This window comes from Pseudophryne corroboree, chromosome 8 (assembly GCF_028390025.1).
Source record: "Pseudophryne corroboree isolate aPseCor3 chromosome 8, aPseCor3.hap2, whole genome shotgun sequence".
NCBI lineage: Eukaryota > Metazoa > Chordata > Amphibia > Anura > Myobatrachidae > Pseudophryne > Pseudophryne corroboree.
The window spans coordinates 418,014,541-418,040,233 of NC_086451.1; the positions used below are offsets into that span (position 1 = coordinate 418,014,541).

The following is a 25,693-nucleotide window of genomic DNA, read 5'->3' on the forward strand; positions in this document are numbered from 1 at the left end:
TTGAGGACATGTGGTCCTATTTATAGACATAATGAATAAGATGCAAAATAATTTGCTTATATGAAAATTTCTTTGCCACTTAGCCTGTGTTTGCAGATGATCTAGTGTATGCTCTGTCTGCCTGCTTGGCTGACATATAAGATTGAGGTGGTCATTCCGAGTTGTTCGCTCGCTAGCTACTTTTAGCAGAAATGCAAACGCAAAGCCGCCGCCCTCTGGGAGTGTATCTTAGCATAGCAGAATTGCTAACGAAAGATTAGCAATTCTGCTATTAAGTATTTCCTTCCAGTTTCTGAGTAGCTCCAGACCTACTCCTAGATTGCGATCACCTCAGTCCGTTTAGTTCCTGGTTTGACATCACAAACACGCCCTGCGTTCGGCCAGCCACTCCCCCATTTCTCCAGCCATTCCTGCGTTTTCTGCTGGCACGCCTGCGTTTTTTAGAACACTCCCGAAAAACGCTCAGTTACCACCCAGAAACACCCACTTCCTGTCAATCATTCTCCGATCAACAGAGCGACTGAGAAGCTTCGTTCGCCCGTGAGTAAAATAGCATAGTTTTGTGTAAAATTCCTTAGCGCGTGCGCCCTGCAGTGCATACGCATGCGCAGAACTGCCGGATTTTAGCCTATTAGCAATTCTGCTAAAAATAGCAGCGAGCGAACAACTCGGAATGACCACCTGAGTGAATAGTGATTGGGATGCGCGGTTGGTGTAATAAGCAGGAAAATATATCTTTCTAAAGAATTCTATAGTTTCCTAAATTCTAAAGGTGTATCATATAATGTGCTCATAATATTTAATTTTATTTCCTTTTAACTTCCCCCTTGATGCTGGACATGCCCACTATCTGGAAAGTCTTGGGGGGGAGGGTGCTGCTGCCATGGCCCATGGCTAGACCTTACACCTCTGGTGCTGCCCAAGTGGGGCCACTAGTACAAATTTTTTGTTCCCAATCCGCCCCTCTATCTATCTATCTATCTATCTATCTATCTATCTATCTATCTATCTATCTAATTTTTATTTTTAAATGGATTTGCACTTGGAGTCCCGAAACAAGGCTCTAGGGCAGTGCACATGAATGACTTGGACATGGGCCTAATTCAGACCTGATCGTAGATGTGCTAAATTTAGCACATCTACGGTCAGTCTTCAGACATGCGGAGGGATGCCCAGCACAGGGCAAGTCCACCCCGCATGTCTGGCCCGAACCCCCCCCCCCCCCCCCCCCCGCCAGGGCCGGCTCCAGGCCTACTAGCACCCTGTGCGAGAAAATGTAAAGGCGCCCCCTCCCATACTCTAGCGCGCTCTACCGGAAAAGTGAGCGTGGCCTCTGAAAAGTGGGCGGGGCCTCATAACTTCATATTATCACACTATAAATAAATAAATATATTTTCACACCCCCTCTACGCACACAATTAGCAGCATTACACATAACAGCTACAGTAGTGTTCCTTACACACAATGTCTCCAGTATAGTGCCAGATACACATAATGTCTACAGTAGTGCAGTGCCAGATAGACATGACATGCCCCGCAGCAGTGCCAGCTACACATGACATGCCCCCAGCAGTGCCAGCTACACGACATGCCCCCCAGCAGTGCCAGATAGACATGATATACCCCCCAGCAGTGCCAGATAGACAGGACATGCCCTGCTGCAGTGCCAGCTACACATGATATGCCCCCCAGCAGTGCCAGCTACACATGATATGCCCCCCAGCAGTGCCAGCTACACATGATATGCCCCCCAGCAGTGCCAGCTACACATGATAGTGTTCACTCTAGGATTTTTTTAGGGCAGGGGTGCTGATCACGGGGAGGGCACATTTTGCATTTGGGAGGGCACATATTTAAGTTAGAAGGGGAAAATGATGTACATACTGTAATGCTTGTTGTCCCGTTCAAAATCATGGACCTTGCGCGCCGAAGGCGCGCATCAAAAATTTAGGGGCGTTGCTTCGTGGGGAAGGGGTGCGGCCACATAATAGTGGCAATTCGCATTACACCACACAGTAGTGCAGCTAATACACATTGCACCAGGTAGAACCTCCTATACACACTGCGACAGGTAGAGCACGTTAAGACACTTTGCGCCAGGCAGAGCACGTTAGACACTTTGCGCCAGGCAGAGCACGTTAGACACTTTGCGCCAGGCAGAGCATGTTAGACACTTTGCGCCAGGTAGAGCACGTTAGACACTTTGCGCCAGGCAGAGCACGTTAGACACTTTGCGCCAGGCAGAGCACGTTAGACACTTTGCGCCAGGCAGAGCACGTTAGACACTTTGCGCCAGGTATTGCACTGAGACATGGGAACACTACATGATATGCCCCCCAGCCGTGCCAGCTAAACACGACATGCCCCCCAGCCGTGCCAGATGCACATGACATGCCCCCCAGCAGTGTCAAATGCACATGACATGCTCCCCCAGCAGTGCCAAATGCACATGACATGCCCCCCCAGCAGTGCGAGAAACATAATTGCCCCCACAGTGCCAGATACATAAATGCCCCCCACAGTGCCAGATATATAAATGCCCCCCACAGTGCCAGATACATAAATGCCCCCCCACAGTGCCAGATACATAAATGCCCCCCACAGTGCCAGATACATAAATACCCCCACAGTGCCAGATATATAAATGCCCCCCACAGTGCCAGATATGCCCCCACAGTCCCAGATAGATAAATGACCCCACAGTGCCAGATACATTAATGCCCCCTCACAGTGCCAGATAAATGCCCCCACAGTGCCAGATACATTAATGCCCCCTCACAGTGCCAGATAAATGCCGCCACAGTGCCAGATACATCAATGCCCCCCCCCCCCCAGTGCCAGATATGCCCCTACAGACCCAGATAGATACATGACCCCACAGTGCCAGATACATTAATGCCCCCTCACAGTGCACAGATAAATGCCCCCAGTGTGCCAGATAAATGCCCCCCCCCCCACAGTGCCAGATAAATGCCCCCCACAGTGCCACATATGCCCCCAGGCCCCCCCAGTACCTGCTGTGCCGAGGGAGGGGGAGTGCTGCTGTGCGCGCCGCTGTCTGACACAGAACTGTGCGCGCTGTGCGGCGCCGGTGTCTGACATCAGACGCCTGCGCCGCATAGCGCACACAGCGCACACAGCGGGAGGACAGCAGGGGAGATCAGGGCCGGCTCCAGGCTCCGACATGGCGGCGCCAGCGCGCGGCGCCCTTTAAGGGTGGCGCCCTGCGCGGCCACTCGAGTCGAACATGCCTCGAGCCGGCCCTGCCCCCCGCACAAGTACAAAAGCATCGCACAGCGGCGATGCTTTTGTACTGGAAGAGTAGCTCCCAGCCAGAGCAGCTCCTGCGCGCTGGCAGGGAGCTACTTGTTGCTGCCCGGTTTGCAGTGGCTACGTGTGACGTCACAAAGCCGCCGCAGCCCACCCCCCAACCGTCCGGGCACACCTGCGTTGCCCAGACCGTGCACGATAAGTGGCGGCCAAACGCCGCCGTCCCGCACCCTCCCATCCAGCGGCCGCCTCTGCCTGTCAATCAGGCAGAGGCGATCACAGGGCTGAGACAGCCGTCAGCTGTCTGGCATGCGCCGGCCGCGCAGTTCAGACCTGATCGGCTGCTGTGCGAAAATGCACAGCAACGATCAGATCTGAATTAGGCTCAATGTTGGGTCACGCATGTTCAGTAGGGATCCTGACTAGTGATGCATTAAGATTACCATCTACTACTTTCGGCCACTATCGCAGAAGTGCTGAGACTGGGAACAAAGTGACAATCTGATGACTCACAGCCATGCGGGCGGTTACTGGCAGGGCCGGTTCTAGACCCATTGACGCCCCGGGCGGAAAATGGGGGCGTGGCTTCATACAGGGGGCGTGGTCAGTTACGCACCCTGTACAGTGGAGTAGCGCCGCTGAAAGAAAAAAAAAATACTTACTATCCCCGCTCCCGACCGCTGCAGATCTCCGCCGGCGCCGCTCTTTTCCTCGGATGACAGATACTAGAGGTCAATTATGACCCCTAGCGTCTGTCAGTCCCACAATGCTGTGCGGTGCGCGATGACGTCATCGCGCACCGCACAGCAAAAGTCCTCTACACGAAGGGAAACTAGACGCATAGCGTCTAGTTTCCCTTCACAGCGGGGGACACAGCGGCCAGCGAGGGGCACAGAGTAGTGGATCTTGCCATGGTGCGGCGCCCTCCGGATGGCGCCGGCGCCCTCCGGGAGGCGGCGCCCCGGGCAAAAGTCCTGCTTGCCCGTGGCAAGATCCGCTACTGGTTACTGGGTACAAAGCAGCCAGACAGTAATAAAATGCAGGGACATTTTCAGAAACTATACGTTTGTACAGAGCTTCCTACACTTATCTGGCAGGAACTTAAGTGCAATCCATATGAAACAGAAGCGCCGAATGCCGTAATAACGGCGAATAAGTGCTCACACCCTTCTACTGGTGCAGCCTCACAACCCATAGACCGTGATTGACAATGCAAGGTATACTGCAACAGAACGTGCCCCAGCCAGGGCTTATAAGCACTGTGTACCATGGCTCAGCCCTCACCACCTAACGCAGTGCATCAGCCCCCGCTCCCGGCACAGCCAGCTCACACTCAAACAACACAAGATAGTTTCTATGCCATGTTAACCAAGTGCTGATGCTTAATTTTTCTTGATGAAGCTTCTTCTGTTTGGATGGGCAAATGACAAGCGCACCGTTTATAGGCTGTGGATATACTTTGCAGGATCCACAGGACCGAGTTTGAGAACCACCGGTATAATATGTAAACACCATAAATATGTATAACAAACACACACACACAGTGTTCCCAGTTCACATTATTCCACATAGAGACCACATTTCACACTGAGGGGGTAATTCAGAGTTGACCGCAGCAGCAAATTTGTTAGCAGTTGGGCAAAACCATTTGCACTGCAGGGGGAACAGATATAACATGTGCAGAGAGAGTTAGATTTCGGTGCGGTGTGTTCAAACTGAAATCTAAATTGCAGTGTAAAAATAAAGCAGCCAGTATTTACCCTGCACAGAAACAAAATAACCTACCCAAATCTAACTCTCTCTGCACATGTTATATCATACCCCCTGCAGTGCACATGGGTGGTCATTCCGAGTTGTTCGCTCGCTGCTATTTTTAGCAGAATTGCTAATAGGCTAAAATCCGGCAGTTCTGCGCATGCGTATGCACCGCAGGGCGCACGCGCTAAGGAATTTTACACAAAACTATGCTATTTTATTCACGGGCGAACTAAGCTTTTCAGTCGCTCTGTTGATAGGAGAATGATTGACAGGAAGTGGGTGTTTCTGGGTGGTAACGGAGCGTTTTCCGGGAGTGTGCTAAAAAGCGCAGGCGTGTCAGCACAAAACGCAGGAGTGGCTGGAGAAACGGGGGAGTGGCTGGCCGGACGCTGGACGTGTTTGTGACGTCAAACCAGGAACTAAACGGACTGAGGTGATCGCAATCTAGGAGTAGGTCTGGAGCTACTCAGAATCTGCAAGGAAATACTTAATAGCAGAATTGCTAATCTTTCGTTAGCAATTCTGCTATGCTAAGATACACTCCCAGAGGGCGGCGGCTTTGTGTTTGCATTTCTGCTAAAAGTAGCTAGTGAGCGAACAACTCGGAATGACCACCATGGTTTTGCCCAACTGCTAACAAATTTGCTGCTGCGATCAACTCTGAATTACCCCCTATACCACATTGTCCCCCAAGTGTGTGAGGTCCCCTGGGCGATTGCTCCAGTCACCCTGTCGTTAATCCATTACTGGCTGCTAGCAGACATGGGATAGAGCCCATCTAGGCATCATCATAAATTCATACCCACCCCAATGCCAGCTCAGTGGTCAATAAGGCAGAAGTATAGCATTAGGGTCAATCTGGCATATGATAGATGAATTGTATATATACAGTGATTTTATCCACATTGTTCGCCCAATCAAATACATTTGTTATGAGGTCATTTTTCCCTCTAGGATAGGGCTATGACCACATTTGTGCCCTTGCAATTACGCTATGCTACTGCAGTTGAATACCTAAGAACCGGAGGAGATAAGATGGGATCATTTGGAACCTCCCCCCTCATCTTCCAGACCCATTAGAAGTCCCACACTCTGCAGTGTCTGTAGTTCTGCCACTTAATAACCATATAGGGGGTAATTCCAAGATGATCGCAGCAGGAAAGTTTTTAGCAATTGGGCAAAACCATGTGCACTGCAGGGGGGGCAGATATAACATTTGCAGAGAGAGTTAGATTTGGGTGTGGTGTGTTCAATCTGCAATCTAATTTGCAGTGTAAAAATAAAGCAGCCAGTATTTACCCTGCACAGAAATAAAATAACCCACCCAAATCTAACTCTCTCTGCAAATGTTCTCTTGCTAAACAGTCATACTTCAAGAACCTCATCTCCTCCCAGTCTTCCAACCCCCGGCGCCTCTTTGCCACTCTCAACTCACTCCTCTGCCCACCTCCACCTCGTCTCCCTTCCTCACTCTCTGCTCTTGACTTTGCCACTTACTTCACATCCAAAATTGACTCCATACGTCAGGACATCACATCACACCAGACCATCAGTAACCAGCCTTCTCCCATCCCTTACCAACCCTCCCCATCCCTCGCACCAACTCTGTCATCTTTCTCCCATGCATCTGGAGAGGAAGTCATGGCCCTCATTCGTTCCTGTCCCCTCACCACCTCCCCACTTGACCCTATCCCCTCCCGCCTCCTCTGCTACCTCTCTTCTTCTGCTTTTTCCCATCTTTCCCACCTTCTCAATCTCTCCCTCTCATCAGGCACTGTCCCCTCTGCCTTCAAGCATGCACTCATCTCTCCTATTCTTAAAAAACCTACCCTTGATCCAAACACTCTCTCCAACTACCGACCCATCTCTCTCCTCCCTTTTGCCTCCAAACTCCTTGAGCGTATTGTCTATAACTGCCTTACTTCCTTTCTTTCCTCACACTTACTGCTTGACCCATTCCAGTCTGGCTTCCGTCCTCTCCACTCCACTGAAACTGCCCTTATAAAAGTATGCAATGACCTCCATGCTACTAAATCTAAGGGACACTGCTCTCTACTTATTCTACTTGATCTCTCTGCTGCTTTTGACACTGTGGACCATCCTCTCCTACTGCAAATCCTTCACTCCATTGGTCTGCGTGACACTGCCCTCTCTTGGTTGTCGTCCTACCTTTCTGACCGTTCATTCTCTGTCTCCTCTCATGACTCCACCTCCCCCTCACTTCCACTAACTGTAGGGGTACCCCAAGGTTCTGTCCTTGGTCCTCTTCTCTTCTCTCTCTATACGTCCTCACTAGGTAAGCTCATTAGTTCTTTTGGTTTCCAATATCATCTCTATGCTGATGACACTCAAATCTATCTTTCCTCTCCAGACCTCTCTGCTCTCCTCACTCGTATCTCCAACTGTCTCTCTGCTATCTCTTCCTGGATGTCCCAGCGCTTTCTTAAACTTAACATGTCTAAGACCGAGCTGATCATCTTCCCTCCCTCCCGCATAACCTCACCTCCTACAATCTCATTATCTATTGATGGCACTACTATCTCCTCTACCCCCCAAGTGCGCTGTCTTGGAGTAATCCTTGACTTCTCCCTCTCCTTCAAACCACACATTCAGCACCTCTCACAAACCTGCCGTTTTCATCTAAAAAATATTTCCAGGATCAGACCCTTTCTGACCCAGGATGCTACTAAGACTCTTATCCACTCACTGGTCATCTCCAGACTGGACTACTGTAATCTCCTCCTGACTGGCATTCCTGACAAATACCTCTCTCCACTCCAATCTATCCTCAATGCTGCTGCCCGGCTCATTTTCCTCACCAAACGCACTACGTCCACCTCTCCTCTCTTACTAGACCTTCACTGGCTCCCCTTCCCTTTAGAATCCATTTCAAGCTTCTCACACTTGTTTACAAAGCCCTCACCCACTCATCTCCCATCTACATCTCTGATCTTATCTCACTTTACACTCCCACCCGTCCTCTTCGCTCTGCTAATGCTCGCCGACTCTCCTGCCTACGGATTACTTCCTCCCACTCCTATCTCCAAGATTTTTCACGTGCTGCACCACTTCTCTGGAATTCCCTACCTCTCCCCCTCAGACTCTCCACCTCTCTACAAAACTTCAAACGGGCTCTCAAGACCCACTTCTTCACCAAATCCAGCCAAATCTCATCCTAAACCTCTGTTCCACGCTCTCTATGTACCCCATCTGTCTCACCCCTGTCTGTCTACCCCTCCCCTTTAGAATGTAAGCTCTCACGAGCAGGGCCCTCTTCCCTCATGTGCTTACCCTTTTCTTTCTTACTTTAATAATCTTCAGCTGCACCAAATCCAGCAGTCTTCTGCCACCTGATACTTATTCCAGTGTCATCTGCTGATGTAGCTATGTTTATTTACCCTGTACTTGTCCTATATTGTCGTCAACTGTAAGTTGCTGTTTTCCTGTTTGATTATTTGTTTATGTACTCTGTAATTGGGCGTTGCGGAACCCTTGTGGCGCCATATAAATAAAGGATAATAATAAAATAATAATAATAATAAAACGTTATATCTGCCTCCCCTGCAGTGCACATGGTTTTGCCCAATTGCTAACTTTCTTGCTGCTGCGATCAACTTGGAATTACCCCCATAGATACATATAATAAGAAAGTAGCTAGTAAATGTGCGTAATAACAATACTAAAGTTTACAAACATTTCACAGAATAGTGGTAAACATATTTTAATCATATTTGCCTATGCTCCTGGAATGTCCAGGAGACTCACGGATACCAGGTGACTCTAGGTCTAATTCAGACCTGATGGCTCCTCTGTGTTTTTGCAGAGGTCGCGATCAGATAGCCGCCGCCCATAGAGTGAAAACCCGCCCCGTGCATGTGTGCGAATGCATTCGTACGCCGTGCGAATACTTCCCCTGACAGCGGACAGTGGGCATCTGCAAATCCGTTTGCATCTCACTCACCATCGAATGATTTTTCCAGTCTGTGCAGTCTGTGTGCAGCCCAGGACTTACTCCTACAGTGCGATGAGAATCAGGCTGATCGGGGCCGGAGATTACGTCACACACACTCCCTGAATACGCTTGGGAACGCCTGTGGTTTTCCTGACTCTCCCAGAAAATGGCCGGTTACCACCCACAAACGTCCGCTTCTTGTTAATCACTTTGCGTACGCCTAGCGATCAAAATGTTCACACCATTTTGTAGCTGTTTGGGCTTGCGTGGGTGCATTGCGGTGCATACGCATGCGCAGTCATTCAATAATCAGCTGCTGTGCGATTTCGCACAACAGTGATCAGATCTGAATCAGGCCCTCTCTCGGATGCCCGGAAAATTGATCAAGTCCACTGAAGGACCCCCAAGGGGCTTAGTGATGTGTTTATGGGGGATGCGTTCACGTGACTGCCGTGATCACCATGCCGACGTCAGAATCCCAAGCGCTCTAAATGCCGGCAGTCGGAATGCCGAACCACAGGCTCTATTCCCACTAGTGGGTGTCCACGACACCCATGGAGTGGGAATAGAACCTGTGGCGTGCGCAGCACCGAGCCAGCTGCGTGGCAAGCTCAGCGAGCCCACAAGGGGCTTCATTGCGCTCAAACCCCCCCCCCCCCCTCGCCGGCATTCTGCTGCTGGGATCCCGGGGTCGGTATGCTGACCTATGGGATCCCAAACACCGCTTGCCCAGCCCCAACCTGTTTGTGGCCCCGCCCCTCTTTACAGTGCTAGTAATTGTGGTTTGTATAGGGAGGAGTGAGGAAACAATGACACCCCCAGCACAGCGCATTGAGCTGCACCATACCTTCTGCATTGCTGACCTGGCTGTCCCTACTCGTAGCCTGGAGGCAGTGGCGCTGAGAGTGGGGGTGGGCAGTGGCAAATTTTCCATCAGGCAAATGCCTAAGGGCGGCACTTGGTGCTTATGTTGGTACTGTCAGCCCGCAGTGTACTAGTATCTGCTAAATATTTCCACAGTGCTGTACAATATGTCATCTTGAATGGAGTGTAAATGGGTAGGACATGCACATACTATAAGCATGTAAGCTGCCCTACTTAGTAAATATCTATACATAACATACAATAATAAAAAAAAAAAATGTCATAGTGGGTTTTTTCTTAATCTATTATATTGGCAGGTGGCACTCGATATACTGGCAGTCGGGATCCCGACACTCAGAATACCGGTGCTGGGATCCCGACCGCCGGCATACCGACAATTATTCTCCCTCTTGGGGTGTCCACGACAAACCTGGAGGGAGAATAAATAGCATGGCGCGCATAGCGTAGCACGCCAACATGCCTGCAGCATGGTGAGCGCAGCGGGCCCGCAAGGGGCTCTTTTGCACTTACCCCGCTGCTAGCATTCTGGCGGTTAGGGTCTCGGTGCCAGTATGCTGGGCACCGAGATCCCGACAGCCGGCCCTCATACTACACCCATATTGGGTGTCATCAAATGAGAGCTTATAACCAATCAATGAAATAATTAAATTAGGCAGACAGGGGACGGCCATTGCTGTTGTGCCTATGAGTGCCTCACCCCTACATCCGCCCGTGGGGGCAGGTACTACTTACCTAGGAGGGCGGGGGGATGCCGGGTCCTGCTGACCCCCCTTCCCCATTGTAGACAGTGGCACTTGTGGCAGGGAGAGAGGGAACGGACTGCTGCTGCAATAACATCTCTCCACCCCTACACACATGCTACTATGTGCTGTGTTGGGGAGAGAGGCAGCTGCTGAAGCAGTATCCTCTCTCTCCCTGCATGACCTACCCACCACTCCCCCCCTCAACCACTGCCCCCACCGCCCCCTGCCACCCATTGTTCCCCTGCCGCTGCCCCCCTGTGCTGCCACACAAAAACTATTTTAAAAAAAATATTTTCTATGGAGGTGGGCTGGCCACATCTCCCTGCCTTGGCTGCCATTTACCAACCCCTCCCAGTACTTGGGCCTGGTACAGTTGCCAGCCCCCCAGGAGGGGGAAGGGGGTACTCCCATGAGTGTGTGTGTTTGTTGTGGGGGGACGGGGGTGCGTAGGGTGAAGTCTTCACTCCGACATTCAAGAAGAAGGGAACAATTTATTGCAACACACAAAAATTTACCAATGATAGATATGGTAACCAAAACAAAATTAATAATGACATGGCATGGCATGTATTTGGTGCAGAACTATTTTATTTGGGGCCTTACATAGGCAAGCGCAGGTGGTGGTGGTTGGGGAAGGGGGGTGTTTCTTGTCCTCTTGGTCAGTGGCTCAAATTATGACAACAATAACAATAGTATATAATACAATTACTAGAGCTGCCACCACATCATGCAGTTAAGGGATAGAGCAGAGCTGCTGCACGTGCCCAGTGACAGCAGCTTCTACAAAGTGTGCAGTGTGTGTGGTGTATCTGAGTCTTCAGTCAGTGCACTGGACCAGAGAGTAGCTGCCAGGAAGAAGAGGCAGGAGCCTTACCATAAGGTGGGAGAATGTGTGCTTAGAAAGTGCAGTTCTGTCTCCTACTGATTGTATAATGATTGTGTATTTGTTTATTATGGGATGTTTAAACTTTTTCTGACAACTTATTTAATTTTTATTAGTTAAATATGTTTGATACAGCCTATACTATAGACCATCTATAGTGTTAAATAGTAATACTGTATTCCATACAGTATCCACTGTAAGAAAAGACCAATGTGTACATTAATGTCCAAGGTTGGTACTAGGTTCTTCTACCACTTCCCCAGACTCTTGCCCTTGATCTAGTGTTCTGCAGAGTGGGAGACTGAGGATTGCATTTGGAAACCATGTCTAGAAATCCTGCATTCATGATTTTGATTTATGATTTTCTCAGTAAAGGAATTATATATAAGTAAATGCTCATCCGTATTTACTAACAGCATAGGGCCCGCATATTAGTATCGCTATGACTTAATACATGCGTACCTCATGCCAATCCCCCATTGCTCATACAGGAGCACTTATGATACCAAGATGGCTAACTCTTGTCCTTCTCTTCATGTAGGATGATTCCCCCCAGTAACAGAAGCTTCTTGGTCAATGACTTGGCTCCTGGACGTGAATATGATCTCTGTGTCCTGGCTGTCTATGATGATGGAATGACCTCCCTGACTGCTACTCGTGTGGTGGGATGTGTCCAGTTCAACACCAAGGAGGAGAGTGGACAGTGCCGGCCGCTCCATACCCAGTTTCTAGGAGGCACCATGATTATCATCATTGGAGGAATCATAGTAGCTTCAGTGCTGGTGTTCATCATCATCCTTATGATCAGATACAAAGTGTACAGTGGCCAGGAGGAAGGAGGCAAAGCCAGGGTCAGTAATGTGTATTCTCAAACCAATGGGCAACAAGGCATGGCCTGTGCCAATTCCTGTGCCAAGTTGACAGGGGCTCCAGAGGAACTGCCATTAAGTACAGATTTCACCACAGAAGGAGAGGCGTCACCCGGCACAAAGCCAGCACAGAATGCCTGTGAGCTGAGAAGCAGCACGTCCCGACAAGGTAAGGGAGAACCGGAACATACTGTATTATAGGGAATGTTCATAGGAAAAGGGAAATTAGATCAAATAATGAGAAAGCGTAAAGAGATAAAAACACAATCCCATCTCATTGGGCTCAACTCAAATATAAATCTTCCCTTTTTGGTGGAGTATCCAATGATAAGAGACATGTTATAACACACAGGCTAATTCATCCAATCCAATGTCTTTTTTTCCTATGGCCGCAGCAGCCTACTTACTTCCTTATGCGGAAATCCATCCTGCCCATTATATTTAGGTCTGCTGGATGCAAAAGATCTGTCTGAGACAGAGGTCTCATCTCATCCACTGAACATGTTTGTCATCTTAAATGCCCATGACACTCCAATGAAATGGAACTGCTCAATGCAGCTCCGCGGTCACCACCCAGTTACCGCCTTGAGATGCCCATTTCACGCAAACAGTGCTCCATTGACAGATCAATCCGGCCACAACTGCGATCTCGGTCTGTGTGTATACACCTTGTGCATACGAGATCCATCTACATTTCCATTTGCGTCCAACTCAAAACCAAGCCCACAGTCTACAAGTAATGGGAAAGGAATAGAGGTTTTACGTCACTGTGTCTGATGAAGCTGGCCAACTACCCAGTCTCGGCATAGGTCACTGCTAACATTATTTTGTGCTTAACAGGTTTAACAAATTCTACGGAGAAGAGGCAGTCTTGTGAGTGGACAGACATCAACATCTGATGGAGCCTCTACCTAGGTACAGTATGACGGACAAGCTTCTACTGTGGTGACTGATGAGAGCAGGGGAGTAGCCAGAACTTTGTGGGACCCGTAGCAACATTTTGAAGGGGCCCCCGTCCCAATGCTTCTAGAGAGACACTTCTCTGCAGCCGTTGTTAATTTTATGCCCTATAATAGTGCCCTAGTTCATTTTCTGAACCATAGTAGAGCCTTATTTAATGTTATGCCCCATAGTAGTGCCCTAGTTTCTTTTATGAATTGTAGTAGTGCTTAAGTTCACTGTATGTCACATTTCAGAGCTGCCAGAACACATTATGCCGCACAGTACCCCCAATTCACATTATGATATATAGTGCTCCCCGTTCTTATTGTGCCTCATTACAGTGCCCCGGTTCATATTATATAATATAAAAAATGCCCTCCAGTTCATTTTATACCACAGTACAATGAGCAGGTCCAGGGGCATACCTAGATATATTGCAGGCCCCAAGGAAAAACTTTGAAAGGACCCCTACGTACCACCCAATGGTGAAAAATTAATATAACACATGTAACTGTGACAGGGAAGGAGGGCCCCTCTCAGCTCTGGGCCCCATAGCAGTTGCACTCCCTGCACCTATGGTAGCTACACACCTATATATAACACATGTAACTGTGACAGGGAAGGTGGGCCCCTCTCAGCTCTGGGCCCCATAGCAGTTGCACTCCCTGCACCTATGGTAGCTACGCCCTGTATATAACACATGTAACTGTGACAGGGAAGGCTCTGGACCCCATAGCAGCTGTACTCCCTGCACCAATGGTAGATACACCCTGTATATAACACATGTAACTTTGACAGGGAAGGTGGGCCCCTCCCAGCTCTGGGCCCCATAGCAGCTGCACTCCCTGTACCTATGGTAGCTATGCCCTTGGATGAGAGAATACTGTTTACTAATTACAACTTCACGTGAAATACTTAAAACTTCGAGGCGATTGTGCAATTTAGTAAGGTCCCTGTACCTACTACCCTGTACCAAAGAAAAAGAATAGAAGGGAAGAGTTAATATTGGCTTATGGAACGGTAGATGAGCCTTTATTTACACCAATTTGTAATAAAATCAAGATAAAACTGGGACTGTAAATGATTCTACGCAGTTGTCACAGAAAGTGGAGGAACAGTATAAACAGTACCTATAAAAAGACACATATCAAGTGATCTGAGATATACACTGTCGGCATGAAATGAGACAGTCGAGACTTGTGCTGACTAACAGTATTAGTGCCGTGCAGTGTGAAGGTGTCTTAGGCACAGACTCAGCTATCAGCCAGCAAAGAGCCGTCCTTTAGTTTGGTGCTAGAGCAGGAATGTAACAAATGATATCACTCTGTGCAGAAAAAAGGGTCAGTGTCAATATAGCAACACGAGACAGCCAATACAATATTTTATATACAGTAGATGGAGCCGTCATGGTCCAAGGATGTGGATGTGAGGTGATAAAATCGCTCGAATCTGCACTGCGATAATTGATTACATCGCACGGATGTATCAATTATCGCATGCAGGGACAGAGCTTGCGAGCAAGCTCTGTCCCTGCGATGACAATCCGCAGCATCATCGGGGTATTTTTCGGAAAAGGTACCCCAATGTCCTGCTGCGCATGTGCCACCTCCGCCATCATCGCTGCCGGGTCGAACCCCCGCTGCGATGACCCCCCGCGCTGCACCCCCACGATAAATATACTTACCAGTCCAGGGAGCTGGTGATCGCCGGGCGCTGGATCCTGTGCGCTGCTTTGACCCCTGGTGCTGTAAAGTGAGCTGCCATTTTGCAGCGTCACTTTACTGCACTGGGGGTCACAGCGCAGCACATTGAGGAACCGGCGTCCGGCAGCCCCCACCAGAACACCGATCCCCGGCTCCCTGGACTGGTAAGTATGTTTTTTTGTAGCTTTTATTTTTTTTTTTTTAACCAGTGATCAGCATGTGTGTCCATTGGACACACAGAGCTGATCACACTGGCCGGTCCCCGCAAAACTTTCTCTACCAGGGGGCAGAGAAAGCTATGCAGAAGTAGGAATCTCGCAGTGCTGCCCTGTGATTTCGCCAGCCTGTGCTTGCTTTATTGTCACAGGGCACACTGCAGTGTTTTATGACATTTTTTTTCCATAAATTCAGCCATATCACATTTCCTATTATAAGTATGGAGAATGCGATGTGGGTTACTAAAAAAATAAAATGATAATTAAAGGTTTGGAGCAGTTTTTTACGAAAGGGGAGGGGGGAGATTTTATTTCTATACACAGCCGACTTCCTGTCAGTAAACCTGTCATGACAGGCAGCCTATTTTGTGCAGAAAATGACTGATGAAAGTGAACAATAACTTACATTAAGCTGCTCATCAAATGAAAATACAATGTCAAACATCTCAAGTTCTGTTAAGAAATGGATGAGTTTTACAGTAAATTTGTGAATGTTGTTAGTCGTTTGTTTTAAATGCATCAGCTTGTGTTTTAGTCTTAGCGGTCTTGTAAATGTTAGCAGGCGGCAGAAAGCTCAGATGGTAGGTTGTGGAGTCTTCTGCTAGGTATCCGTTCACATGGTCGACCATGTTATGGTCGACAGTCATTAGGTCGACCACTATTGGTCGACATTGACATGGTCGACATGGACACATGGTCGACACATGAAAATGGTCGACGCATGAAAGGTTGACACATGAAAAGGTCGACATGAGTTTTTAAAAAAAAAATTCTCTTGGGGAACTTTTCCATACTTTACGATCCACATGGACTACGATTGGAAGCGAGCGAAGCGAGCCATGCGAGGGGACGCGGTGCACTAATTGGGGTTCCCAGTCACTTTGCGCAAAAAACGACACCAAAAAAAGTAAAAAAACTCATGTCGACCTTTTCATATGTCGACCTTTCATGTGTCGACCATGTGTCCATGTCGACCATGTCAATGTCGACCAATAGTGGTCGACCTAATGACTGTCGACCATAACATGGTCGACCATTCATACCGGAACCCTTCTGCTACACCAGGGCAGGCACTGCCAGCATACTTAGGAAGATAGGACCTGTCCACAGGAGTGTTCCCTCTTGCAGAAATCTACTGATCTCTATGGCATCCCACCTATAGTGGCCGGCGGTTAGAATATCGTAGGGAGCATCTCGATGATCAGAATTGTGGCAGGGGAAGATAAGTATACTTATCTTGGCCCTCTAACCCTTACCGTCCCCCATAGCCAGATTAAGGGGGGGATGCAGGGCATACTGTACCCAGGGCTCCCCTTTGTCAGCCCCCCCTCCCCCCCCCCCCCCAGGCCAGAGCACACTGACATCACTAGCTTTCCCTCTTAAACAGCAGCAGAACCAGCAGCCAGAATGTGAGCAGGACAGTATGCAGTAAAGGCAGAGACACAGGAGTATCATGTTTCATGAGCTACCGACAGAGCTTTCTGACCAGAGGAGAGATAGGAGGGTGGAGAGAGCTGTAAGTGACACAGGGATCCCAGCTTCTCCTCTTCCCTGCTTGGGTGTCTGAGTCTTGTGTAAACTGTTATGCAACTAAACCATTTAGATCTAGCGATAGAGACATACACAGAGAGTCCTCATGAGTCCTGTCCCAGTGTGTAAGTAATACAGAGGCTGCTGCTATTATTGCATGTGAAAAAGATAAATTATTTTATTTTTCTATGTGTATTTTAAGGTTAAGTTGTCTTTGTTACACTACAAGAAAAATGTATAAAATTGTTGTCTTTCAATTAGGTGGAGATATAAACAGTTCCCAGGCATTATTAAACTATTAGTTTAAAACAAATATACACCATTGGTTTAAATTTAATATACACAATCCATACATCCCAATATGACCCATTCCAGGAGGGACAACAGGCTCTCTACCTGGACTTCCTTCTTAATTTATGATTGCATTACCTGTGTTGAAATACCTGTCTTATCAATTAAATAGTTCAACACAGGCGACGCCAACCATATATTAAGTGGAAAGTCCAGGTAGAGAGCATTTTGTCCCTCCTGGAATGGGACATGTTGGGAGGTAAGCACAATCTAATATACAACCCTTACCTTCCACCAGGGCCCCCTTTCTTAAGTGCCCCAGGCACCTCTAAGCCTTAATCCGGCCCTGCCGTCCCCCCACGCAGGCTAAATCTAACCACCACCCCCAGCCGTACCCTCCCAGTGGTGCTTAAACCTAACCCCCTCCCCGTAGCCTAAACCTAACCTTCCCCCTCCCTGCAGCCTAACCCTAACCCTTTCTGGGGGTGCCTGACACTAACTCCTCCTCCCCGCAGCCTAACCCTAATGCCTCCCCCCCCCCCCCCCCCCCCCCAGTCCTGCAGCCTAATCTTAACCCTCCCCCTGCAGCCTAAACCTAACCTCCCCTCCCCCACGGCTTACCTCTCTGGCATTTCATTCAGTGTCGGGATTCCGGCGACTGTATTTTGACAGCCGGGATAATGACCACCTGGATCGTAACCGGATCCCATGTCCATATAGCTAGAATGATAGGCCGGGATGTCATGGGAGCTGATAATAGCAAAATGTCAGATGTATGTGACTATTGCTGCAAAGATCGGGCATTTTGCAAAGTCGGATCCAGATGTTTTAGCCGTAACTTTACAACTCAGCCAATGTAATGGAGTTCAATATTGCAGGTCGAACACAAAACAGCTCTAAAACTCTCAAATAATTTAGAGGTGTTTGTTTTGGCCGATTTGGTTCTGAAAATGTTGGAAATCAATTATAAATACAGTTTTCAAGCACATTTGCAATAAATAAACATGTTTCAATACATTTTTGACACAGAAAATAATACAAAAAACTTTGGTTAGTAAAAATAGTCTCAGGGCCGGTTCTAAGACTTGTGGCGCCCCGGGCAAAATATGGGGGCGTGGCTTCATTTGGGGGCGTGGTCACGACGCTGAATGAAAAATAAATAAATAAATAAAAAGTATACTTACCATCCCCGTTCCTGATCCAGACAGCTGCAGACCCCTCCGCTGGTGGCGCCGCTCTTCTCCTCTCCTCTCTTCTCTTCGATCTATGGGAGAGACGTTATTACGTCTCTCCCATAGAACAGCATAGACACTAGAGGTCAATTATGACCCCTAGTGTCTGTGCCACTATGCTGTGCGGTGCGCGATGACGTCATCGCGCATCGCACAGCAAAGGTCCTCTACACGAAGGGAAACTAGACCGTAGCGTCTAGTTTCCCTTCATGGAGAGGACCTTTGCTGTGCGGTGCGCGATGACGTCATCGTGCACCGCACAACTAAGGTCCTCTCAATGAAGAGAAACTAGACGCTACGCGTCTGGTTCCCTTCAAAGCGGGGGGGCACAGCAGGGCACTGTGGGGGGCACAGTGGCGGATCTTGCCCTGGTGCGGCGCCCTCCGGATGGCGCCGGCGCCCTCCGGAAGGCGGCGCCCCGGGCAAAAGTACCGCTTGCCCGTGGTAAGAACCGCCACTGAATAGTCTGTGTAGTGTACATGTCATTTTTGCACATTTTGAACAGGAAAATGCATCTGATACACATATGGATGTATTAGGATGCACAAACAGCTTATGCTGATTTAAATTATATGCAGCATGCCTATATTCTGTGTGTATAGCAACTGTATCTGCATACAAAATGCTATGCTACAGTGTACTGTATTCCATCCCTTACACTGTAACCTAATTAAATACAGTCGCAATTATACACTGAATATAGCCATGCGCATAGCATTTAAATCAGCATAAGATGTTCGTGCATCCTGGAGGACTGGGGATTATTTAGGGTGTATGTTGCTTTAATCGTGGGACTTTTGGGTGACTTTCAATGACACTGTGACCCTCCTATACTAAAAGACGCATTTTGGTTGGTCCGAAAATATCAGACGTTTTCTAGTCTAAATAAAGCAACACCTCAGATCAAATACGCAGAAGACGGGAAATAGATGCACGCCAATACATTGCCCCGAGTTCTGGGAAATAGACACACATATGTAATGTCCGATGTGGCTCGATAATGTCCCGTGCGGCATTATCGGCTCCCGTTACATCCCAGCCATAGTATTTGTATTATGGTGTTAGATGGAGAAAGTGGTGTTTGCAGCAGTCTCTTAGGAAAAACTTTGAATGTCATTGCTGCCTGTGTGGGCAGCTTAAGGGGGGATGTTGAAGCATAGGCACATGCAGGGGGGGTTCTGGTTGCCCAGAAACCTCCCTCCACCTGGCCAGAAGCTTAAATTATGACAACCATAGCAATAGCATATATTACAATAGCTAGAGCTGCCACCACAACATGCAGTGTAAGGGACAGTTTTGTCTCCTACTGGTTGTATTATGTTTGTGTAGTTATTCATTATGGGATGTTTAACCTTTTGCTGACCACTTATGTTATTTATATTAGTTTAATAAGTTTGATACAGCGTATAATATGCACTATAAATATTCTAATTATTAAAACAGTACTCCATACACTATCCAGTGTATTAAAAGACCAAGGGGTACATACAGTATGTATGTCCAGGGTCGTTTCTAGGTTCTTCTACCGCTCCCCCAGACTCCTGCACTTGTTCCAATGTTCCACAAGGTGGGAGATTGTGGATTCCATTTGGAAACCCCCCTCTAGGAATCCTGCGTCTGACCCTGTGAAGGGATCATTGGAACTATTTGTGTCGCTACAGGCTTATTCATCTAGTTTTCTTATTGGAACAGAGTGAGAGAAAGATTTAAGGGGAGATTTATCAAACCTCCCAAAGAGAACAAGTGCAAGTGTTGCTCCTAGCAACCATTTAGATTCTTTCCCCCCTTAGTGTAGACCTGCTCTTTGGGTAGACAAGTTTTTTCATTAAACGAAAGTAAGATTTATTGGGTAATTACTGTTCCATGAGAGTATAATGATATGTTTTTACTGCGAGCTTGACTTATGTCTAAGTGGATATGTGCTGATATTTATTACAGCCACAAAGCATCAGAAACATTCCGCGTCTTGGTATGATCCTAAAGAAGTAGCTCTACCTAAATGCCTTTAACTTACTAGTGTCCTACATCACTGCCCCAGGCGCCTACTCAACTTGAGATGTGTAACTTCTCTATGAGAGAATCCAATCTCGGAAGCCTCGTAAAAATGACTACTTGAAGGAAACGAGAACAGTTTGATTTCGAGACCAGAGAACACGGAGCCAAGGGATGGCTTTTCCAGCTTTTTAGATGAGCATATCATAAATTATTTATTGCTACAATGATTTATTTAGTGTTTGTTTGTGTTTGCTATTATAAGGACGAAGAGTTGGCTGGTTGCGGAATGCCGGAAGCCATCGAAGATATCAGAGGGTTAAAAGCTGATTCATCGCGAAAGGGTTTGAACGCCTGACCCTCTCACCTGCAGCCGGAACGCTGTTACGGACTTGTTTCCATGGAAATGAGCTGGATAAAGTTTTCTGACAGACCCCTCCTCCTCTTCTTTTCACATTCTTATAAACATGGTCACCACCCCCAGAACATGAAAAACTCTTTACCCCAGACTACCTTGGACAGTAATGTTACCGAATCCATTTGTAATTTCCACTAGTACTGAAAATGTTTTCTAGATTTTTATATATATTTTGTAACTCACCCAGATATTTTGTAATAAAATCTCTCCAGAAGAGGTTGGCACTGTGAATTTCTGCACACCCACAACTAGGTCACATCAGATGCTATGAGCCGAGCTTTGTCTAGCAGCCCACAAACACAACGCCTGCCACAATAGCCGCTGTACCAAGGACATTCTGTAAATAAAAGGCGCAGAGGCTGTAGCTGCATGGAGGGAAGAGTGGATTGGTGAAACGACGGCTTAGTAGAGGTGAGGGAGCCTATTTTGTTTTCCCACATGAAACCCGTCAGTGGTTTACCATCCAGCGGAGAGTGACAAAGGCACATGGATAAAATGATAAATCACATTGACAGGAATGTTCGGGCTGTACTTTGCTTTAGTGCTCCGGAATTGGCAAAAAAAAAAAAAAAAATGCAGAATAATAAGTAGGACAAAATGTAATATTTCAGATACATTGAATGCATTCCCTGGCTCTTCCATACTATATTTAGTAGGAGGGGGGATGTTTCTAATCTTTTAAAGAGGACTGTTGGATAGCACGCATGGTATAGTGGTTTAGATTCCCTTCATCTGTGTGGAGTTTGCATGTTCGCCTTGTGTTTGCACAGGCTCCCTCTGGGTGCTCCTGTTTCCTTCTACACTCCAAAACATTCCAGTAGGTTAGTGGGAGTCTGACAATAAAGTTACACAGGTGTATGTGTGTACATGTGGTGCGGAATACGGTATACTGTAAATTGTAAGCTCCACTGGGCCAGGGACTGATATGAATTGGCTGAATATTGGCTGTACAGCACTGCGGAATATGTGAGCACTATATAAATGTTATCAAATAATAATTAATTTTGCGGCTTGGGGTTAGATTAACAATTTTAGAAATGTTAAAAAGGATAAGTGGAAAAGTTGCAACCAATCAGATTCTAGCTATCATTTTAGAGTATACAATGATAAATGATAGCTAAAAAGCTGATTGGATGCTATGGGCAACTTTTCCACTTGTCTTCTTTAGAAAGTTTGATACATCTCCCCACCCCTTGCTCTCTGGGAATCTTCAAAACATCTCCATCTGCCCACTCTCCAGATATATTATTAACCTCTACCCCATTTCCACCTTTTATCCACGTATTCTTTCTATGAAACCTTCAGGATTTCATCCATCAAATCTCAGGACTCCATATTTCATTGATCTCTTTACCATGATTATCTCCCAGTAATTTATCCCTTACCGCCTGACACATTGGGCTTTTTATTATTTGTTATGATATTTTATTGACATGGCATCGCAAGGTGGGGGTAATTCCAAGTTGATCGCAGCAGGAAATTTTTTAGCAGTTGGGCAAAACCATGTGCACTGCAGGGGAGGCAGATATAACATGTGCAGAGAGAGTTAGATTTGGGTGGGTTATTTTGTTTCTGTGCAGGGTAAATACTGGCTGCTTTATTTGTACACTGCAATTTAGATTGCAGATTGAACACACCACACCCAAATCTAACTCTCTCTGCACATGTTATATCTGCCTCCCCTGCAGTGCACATGGTTTTGCCCAACTGCTAAAAAATTTCCTGCTGCGATCAACTTGGAATTACCCCCGGTGTTGCTAGCGCTATACAGAGATTAAACAACACCTATGTTCATCAGCACATACTTGCCTACTTTTAATTTCTCCTCTCCGGGAGAAGCCTGGAGACGAGCCGCTGCAGGGAACTTTAGGGGGCAGGGCCTGGTTGTGACATCATCAAGCCCCGCCCCACATTGGGAAAATTCCGTGATTTGCGGGTCCTCGGGAAGGGGGTGGGGCTAAAATGACGTAATTTGCGTCATTTTAGCCCCTCCCTCACCACACAGACCCGCGAATACCAGTGAGTATCTCTTCATCCTGCCAGCATCACTAGGGTGTGGGTAGGATGCGGGAGAACTGCCTGCTCTTCCAGGGGTGCGGGGGGCTACCCCAAAAACCGTGAGCCTCCCACATCTTTCGGGAGAGTAGGCAAGTATGACATAGTATAAACATTAACAAAACAATACAATACAACCAAAGGCAGGATGGAGTATCAAGAAGTGAAGGGCAGAGCAAATCACTATGGATAGTAAAAGCAAGTACTATTATTATTATTATTATTTTTTTATTATTATTAGTTATGAGGTCCCATAAAGAGTCCATAGCCCTGTACAAGGGGATGTGACAATAAGGATAAATAATACAGAGTAATGCAGAGAGCAGGGGCCTCTTTAGAGAGGAGGGGACCCGTGTGCAGACTCTGTGTGTGGACCCCCTCCTCTCCCGTAGCCGTTGCGCCGCTGCTAGCGCTCTGATCGCTGTAGACTCTGGCACAATGCCAGAGTCTACAGCTCATGTGCAGGACTCTGAAAAATGGCCGCCACGACATTTTTTTCTGAGTCCTGAGCATGCGCTGTAGACTCTGGCATTGTGCCAGAGTCTCTAGTGGTCAGTGCGCTAGCAGCGGCGGTGACGGCTACGGGAGAGGAGGGGCCCACACACGGTCAGCGATGGACTCCGGAAAGGTGAGTATAGGAGAAATGGGTGCAGTGTGTGCGGTGTGGGCCCCCTTTGGACTCAGGGGCCCGTGTGCACCGCACACACTGCACCCATTATAGAAAAGCCAATGGCAGAGAGTATGTAAAGTCAGATACTGCAGGGGTAGATTTTACAGAAGCTTTTAAAACAGACCAGTGGTGGAATTTTCCATAGCAACCAGTCAGATTCTGTCATTTTGTAGAATGCAATAGAGAAATGATAGCGTAAACATAATTGGTTGCTATGGGCAACACTTCAACTTTTTCTTTTCAGAAGCTTTAGTAAATTTACCCCATATGGTAGATACATAACTACAGTGTGCAGGTAGCATAATTATGAAGAGAAGACAACAGGAAAGTGTCCTGCTCATACAGTTTACAACCTATAGGGGATATGGGGGGCACAACAGGAGAAGAGAGCAGAGGCTGTGAAGTTAGAAGGAGGGGTGGTAAGCTACTGTATAATGAAAAAAATAGCTTTAAGGCATACTTGCCTACTTTTGAAAAGTAGTTTCAGGGAGATTATAGATTGCACTCTTAATGTGCCGCTCGGCGCACCATTGAGGGCGTGTCACATACCACCCAAGGGGTGTGTCTATCTCCACCTATGGGCGTATCTGTCAATCAGGGGTGTGTCCTGCAGTGGTAGGTGAAAACCGAAGTACAAAGCTCAGTGCTGGCTACACAATGACATCGCAGCTATATTACACAGCAGGGCGACACACTGACATCACAGCTACATTACATGGCTACAAACTGACATCACACCAACATTACACAGCAAGGCTACACATTGACATCACACATGGGGGCTATATACGGTCATCACACCTACATTACACAGCAGAGCATAATACTGACATCACATCTACATCATTATACACATACAGTATATGTGTCATATACGGGATGTAGTCATGTGACTGGCAGACACATAACCTCCACCTACATCCCATGACCAACAGGGACTTTTCCCACTTGGCACAGTCACCACCGAGCCCGCAAGGGGCTAGCTAAACTTGAAGCCCCCACCCCCCTGCCGCCGGGATTCCACTATCGGGATCCCGGCATCGGTGTGCTGACTGGCGGTCTCCTGACTGCCGGTCACGGTTACCACTCCTGTCATATACATTTGACAGACTTTAATCCGGCCCTGGTGAGTACTGCTAAATTTGACTTCTAATGTTGATTATTTACGTGCCACCTGGGGTGGGGGGATCTTATTCAGTGTCAGGGAAAGGGGGGGGGGGGTCAGAGAAAGTGAGGAAATGGGAAATGAGAAGCAGAGCACGAGAGAGTGTCAGGGTGAAAGAGAGGGGTGAGAGGGGGAGAGAGGAATGCGAGAGATAGAGGATGTCAGAGAAAGTGAGGTAATGACAAAGTGAGAAGGGAGAGCGAGAGTGTCAGGGATAGAGTAGTGAGAGAGAGAGAGAGAATGTGTCAGGGATAGAGAGAGGGGGTGAGAAAGAGTGTGTCAGGGATAGAAAGAGAGGGGGGTGAGAGAGAGGGTGTCATTGATAGAGAGAAGGGGTGAGAGAGGGTGTCAGGGATAGAGAGAGGGTGGGTGAGAGAGGGTGTCATTGATAGAGAGGGGGGTTAGAAAGAGAGTGTCATTGATAGAGAGAGAAGGGGTGAGAGTGTGTCAGGGATAGAAAGATAGGGGGGGTGAGAGAGGTTGCGCGGGATAGAGAGGGGGAGTGAGTGAGAGAGAGCGTGGGGGTGAGAATGGGTGTCAGGAATAGAGAGGGAGAGAGAGTGTGCCAGGGATAGAGAGAAAGAGAGAGGGAGTGTGTGTGAGGGATAGAGAGAGAGGGAAGAGAGAAAGGGGGTGAGAGACGGTGTCAGCGATAGAGGAGGTGAGAGGGAGAGAGAGGGAGTCAGGAATAAAGAGAGAGGGTGAGAGAGACTTTGTCAGGGATAGAGAGACAGGGAAGAGAGAGAAGGGGGTGAGAGATAGTGTCCAGGATAGGGAGAGAGGGAGAGAGAGAGGGAAGAGAGAGAAAGGGATGACCGAGAGAGGATGGCAGGGATAGAGAGGGAGGGAAGAGAGAAAGGGGGGTGAGAGACACGGTGTCAGAGATAGAGAGAGGGGGGTGAGAGAGGGTGTCAGGGATAGAGAGAGGGGATGAGATGAAAGAGAGAGAAGGGAGTGAGAGAGAGGGAAGAGAGAAAGGGAGTGAAAGAGATGGTGATAGAGAGAGGGGTGTCAAGAATAGAGAGAGAGAGAGGGTAAAAGTGTCAGGGACAGAGAGGTGATGAGAGAGACGGTGTCAGGGATAGAGGGGGTGAGAAAGATGAATGAGAGAGAAGGGGGT

At 47.8% G+C, this 25,693-nt stretch overlaps 1 protein-coding gene across 2 annotated transcripts in view; it reads left to right on the forward strand.

Annotated features, from left to right (window-relative positions):
• LOC134949401 (leucine-rich repeat and fibronectin type III domain-containing protein 1-like protein) overlaps window positions 1-20,897 on the forward strand; it is a 166,221-nt gene extending 145,324 nt beyond the window's left edge. The window contains exons 3-5 of one of the 2 annotated variants that reach the window (XM_063937952.1): window positions 12,033-12,529; window positions 13,201-13,275; window positions 20,212-20,521. In XM_063937952.1, coding sequence (XP_063794022.1) covers window positions 12,033-12,529; window positions 13,201-13,259 — 556 coding nt within the window. In that variant the 3' untranslated portion in view covers window positions 13,260-13,275; window positions 20,212-20,521. The other variant, XM_063937951.1, reaches the window with a different exon arrangement.
• Window positions 20,898-25,693: the final 4,796 nt, after the last annotated feature.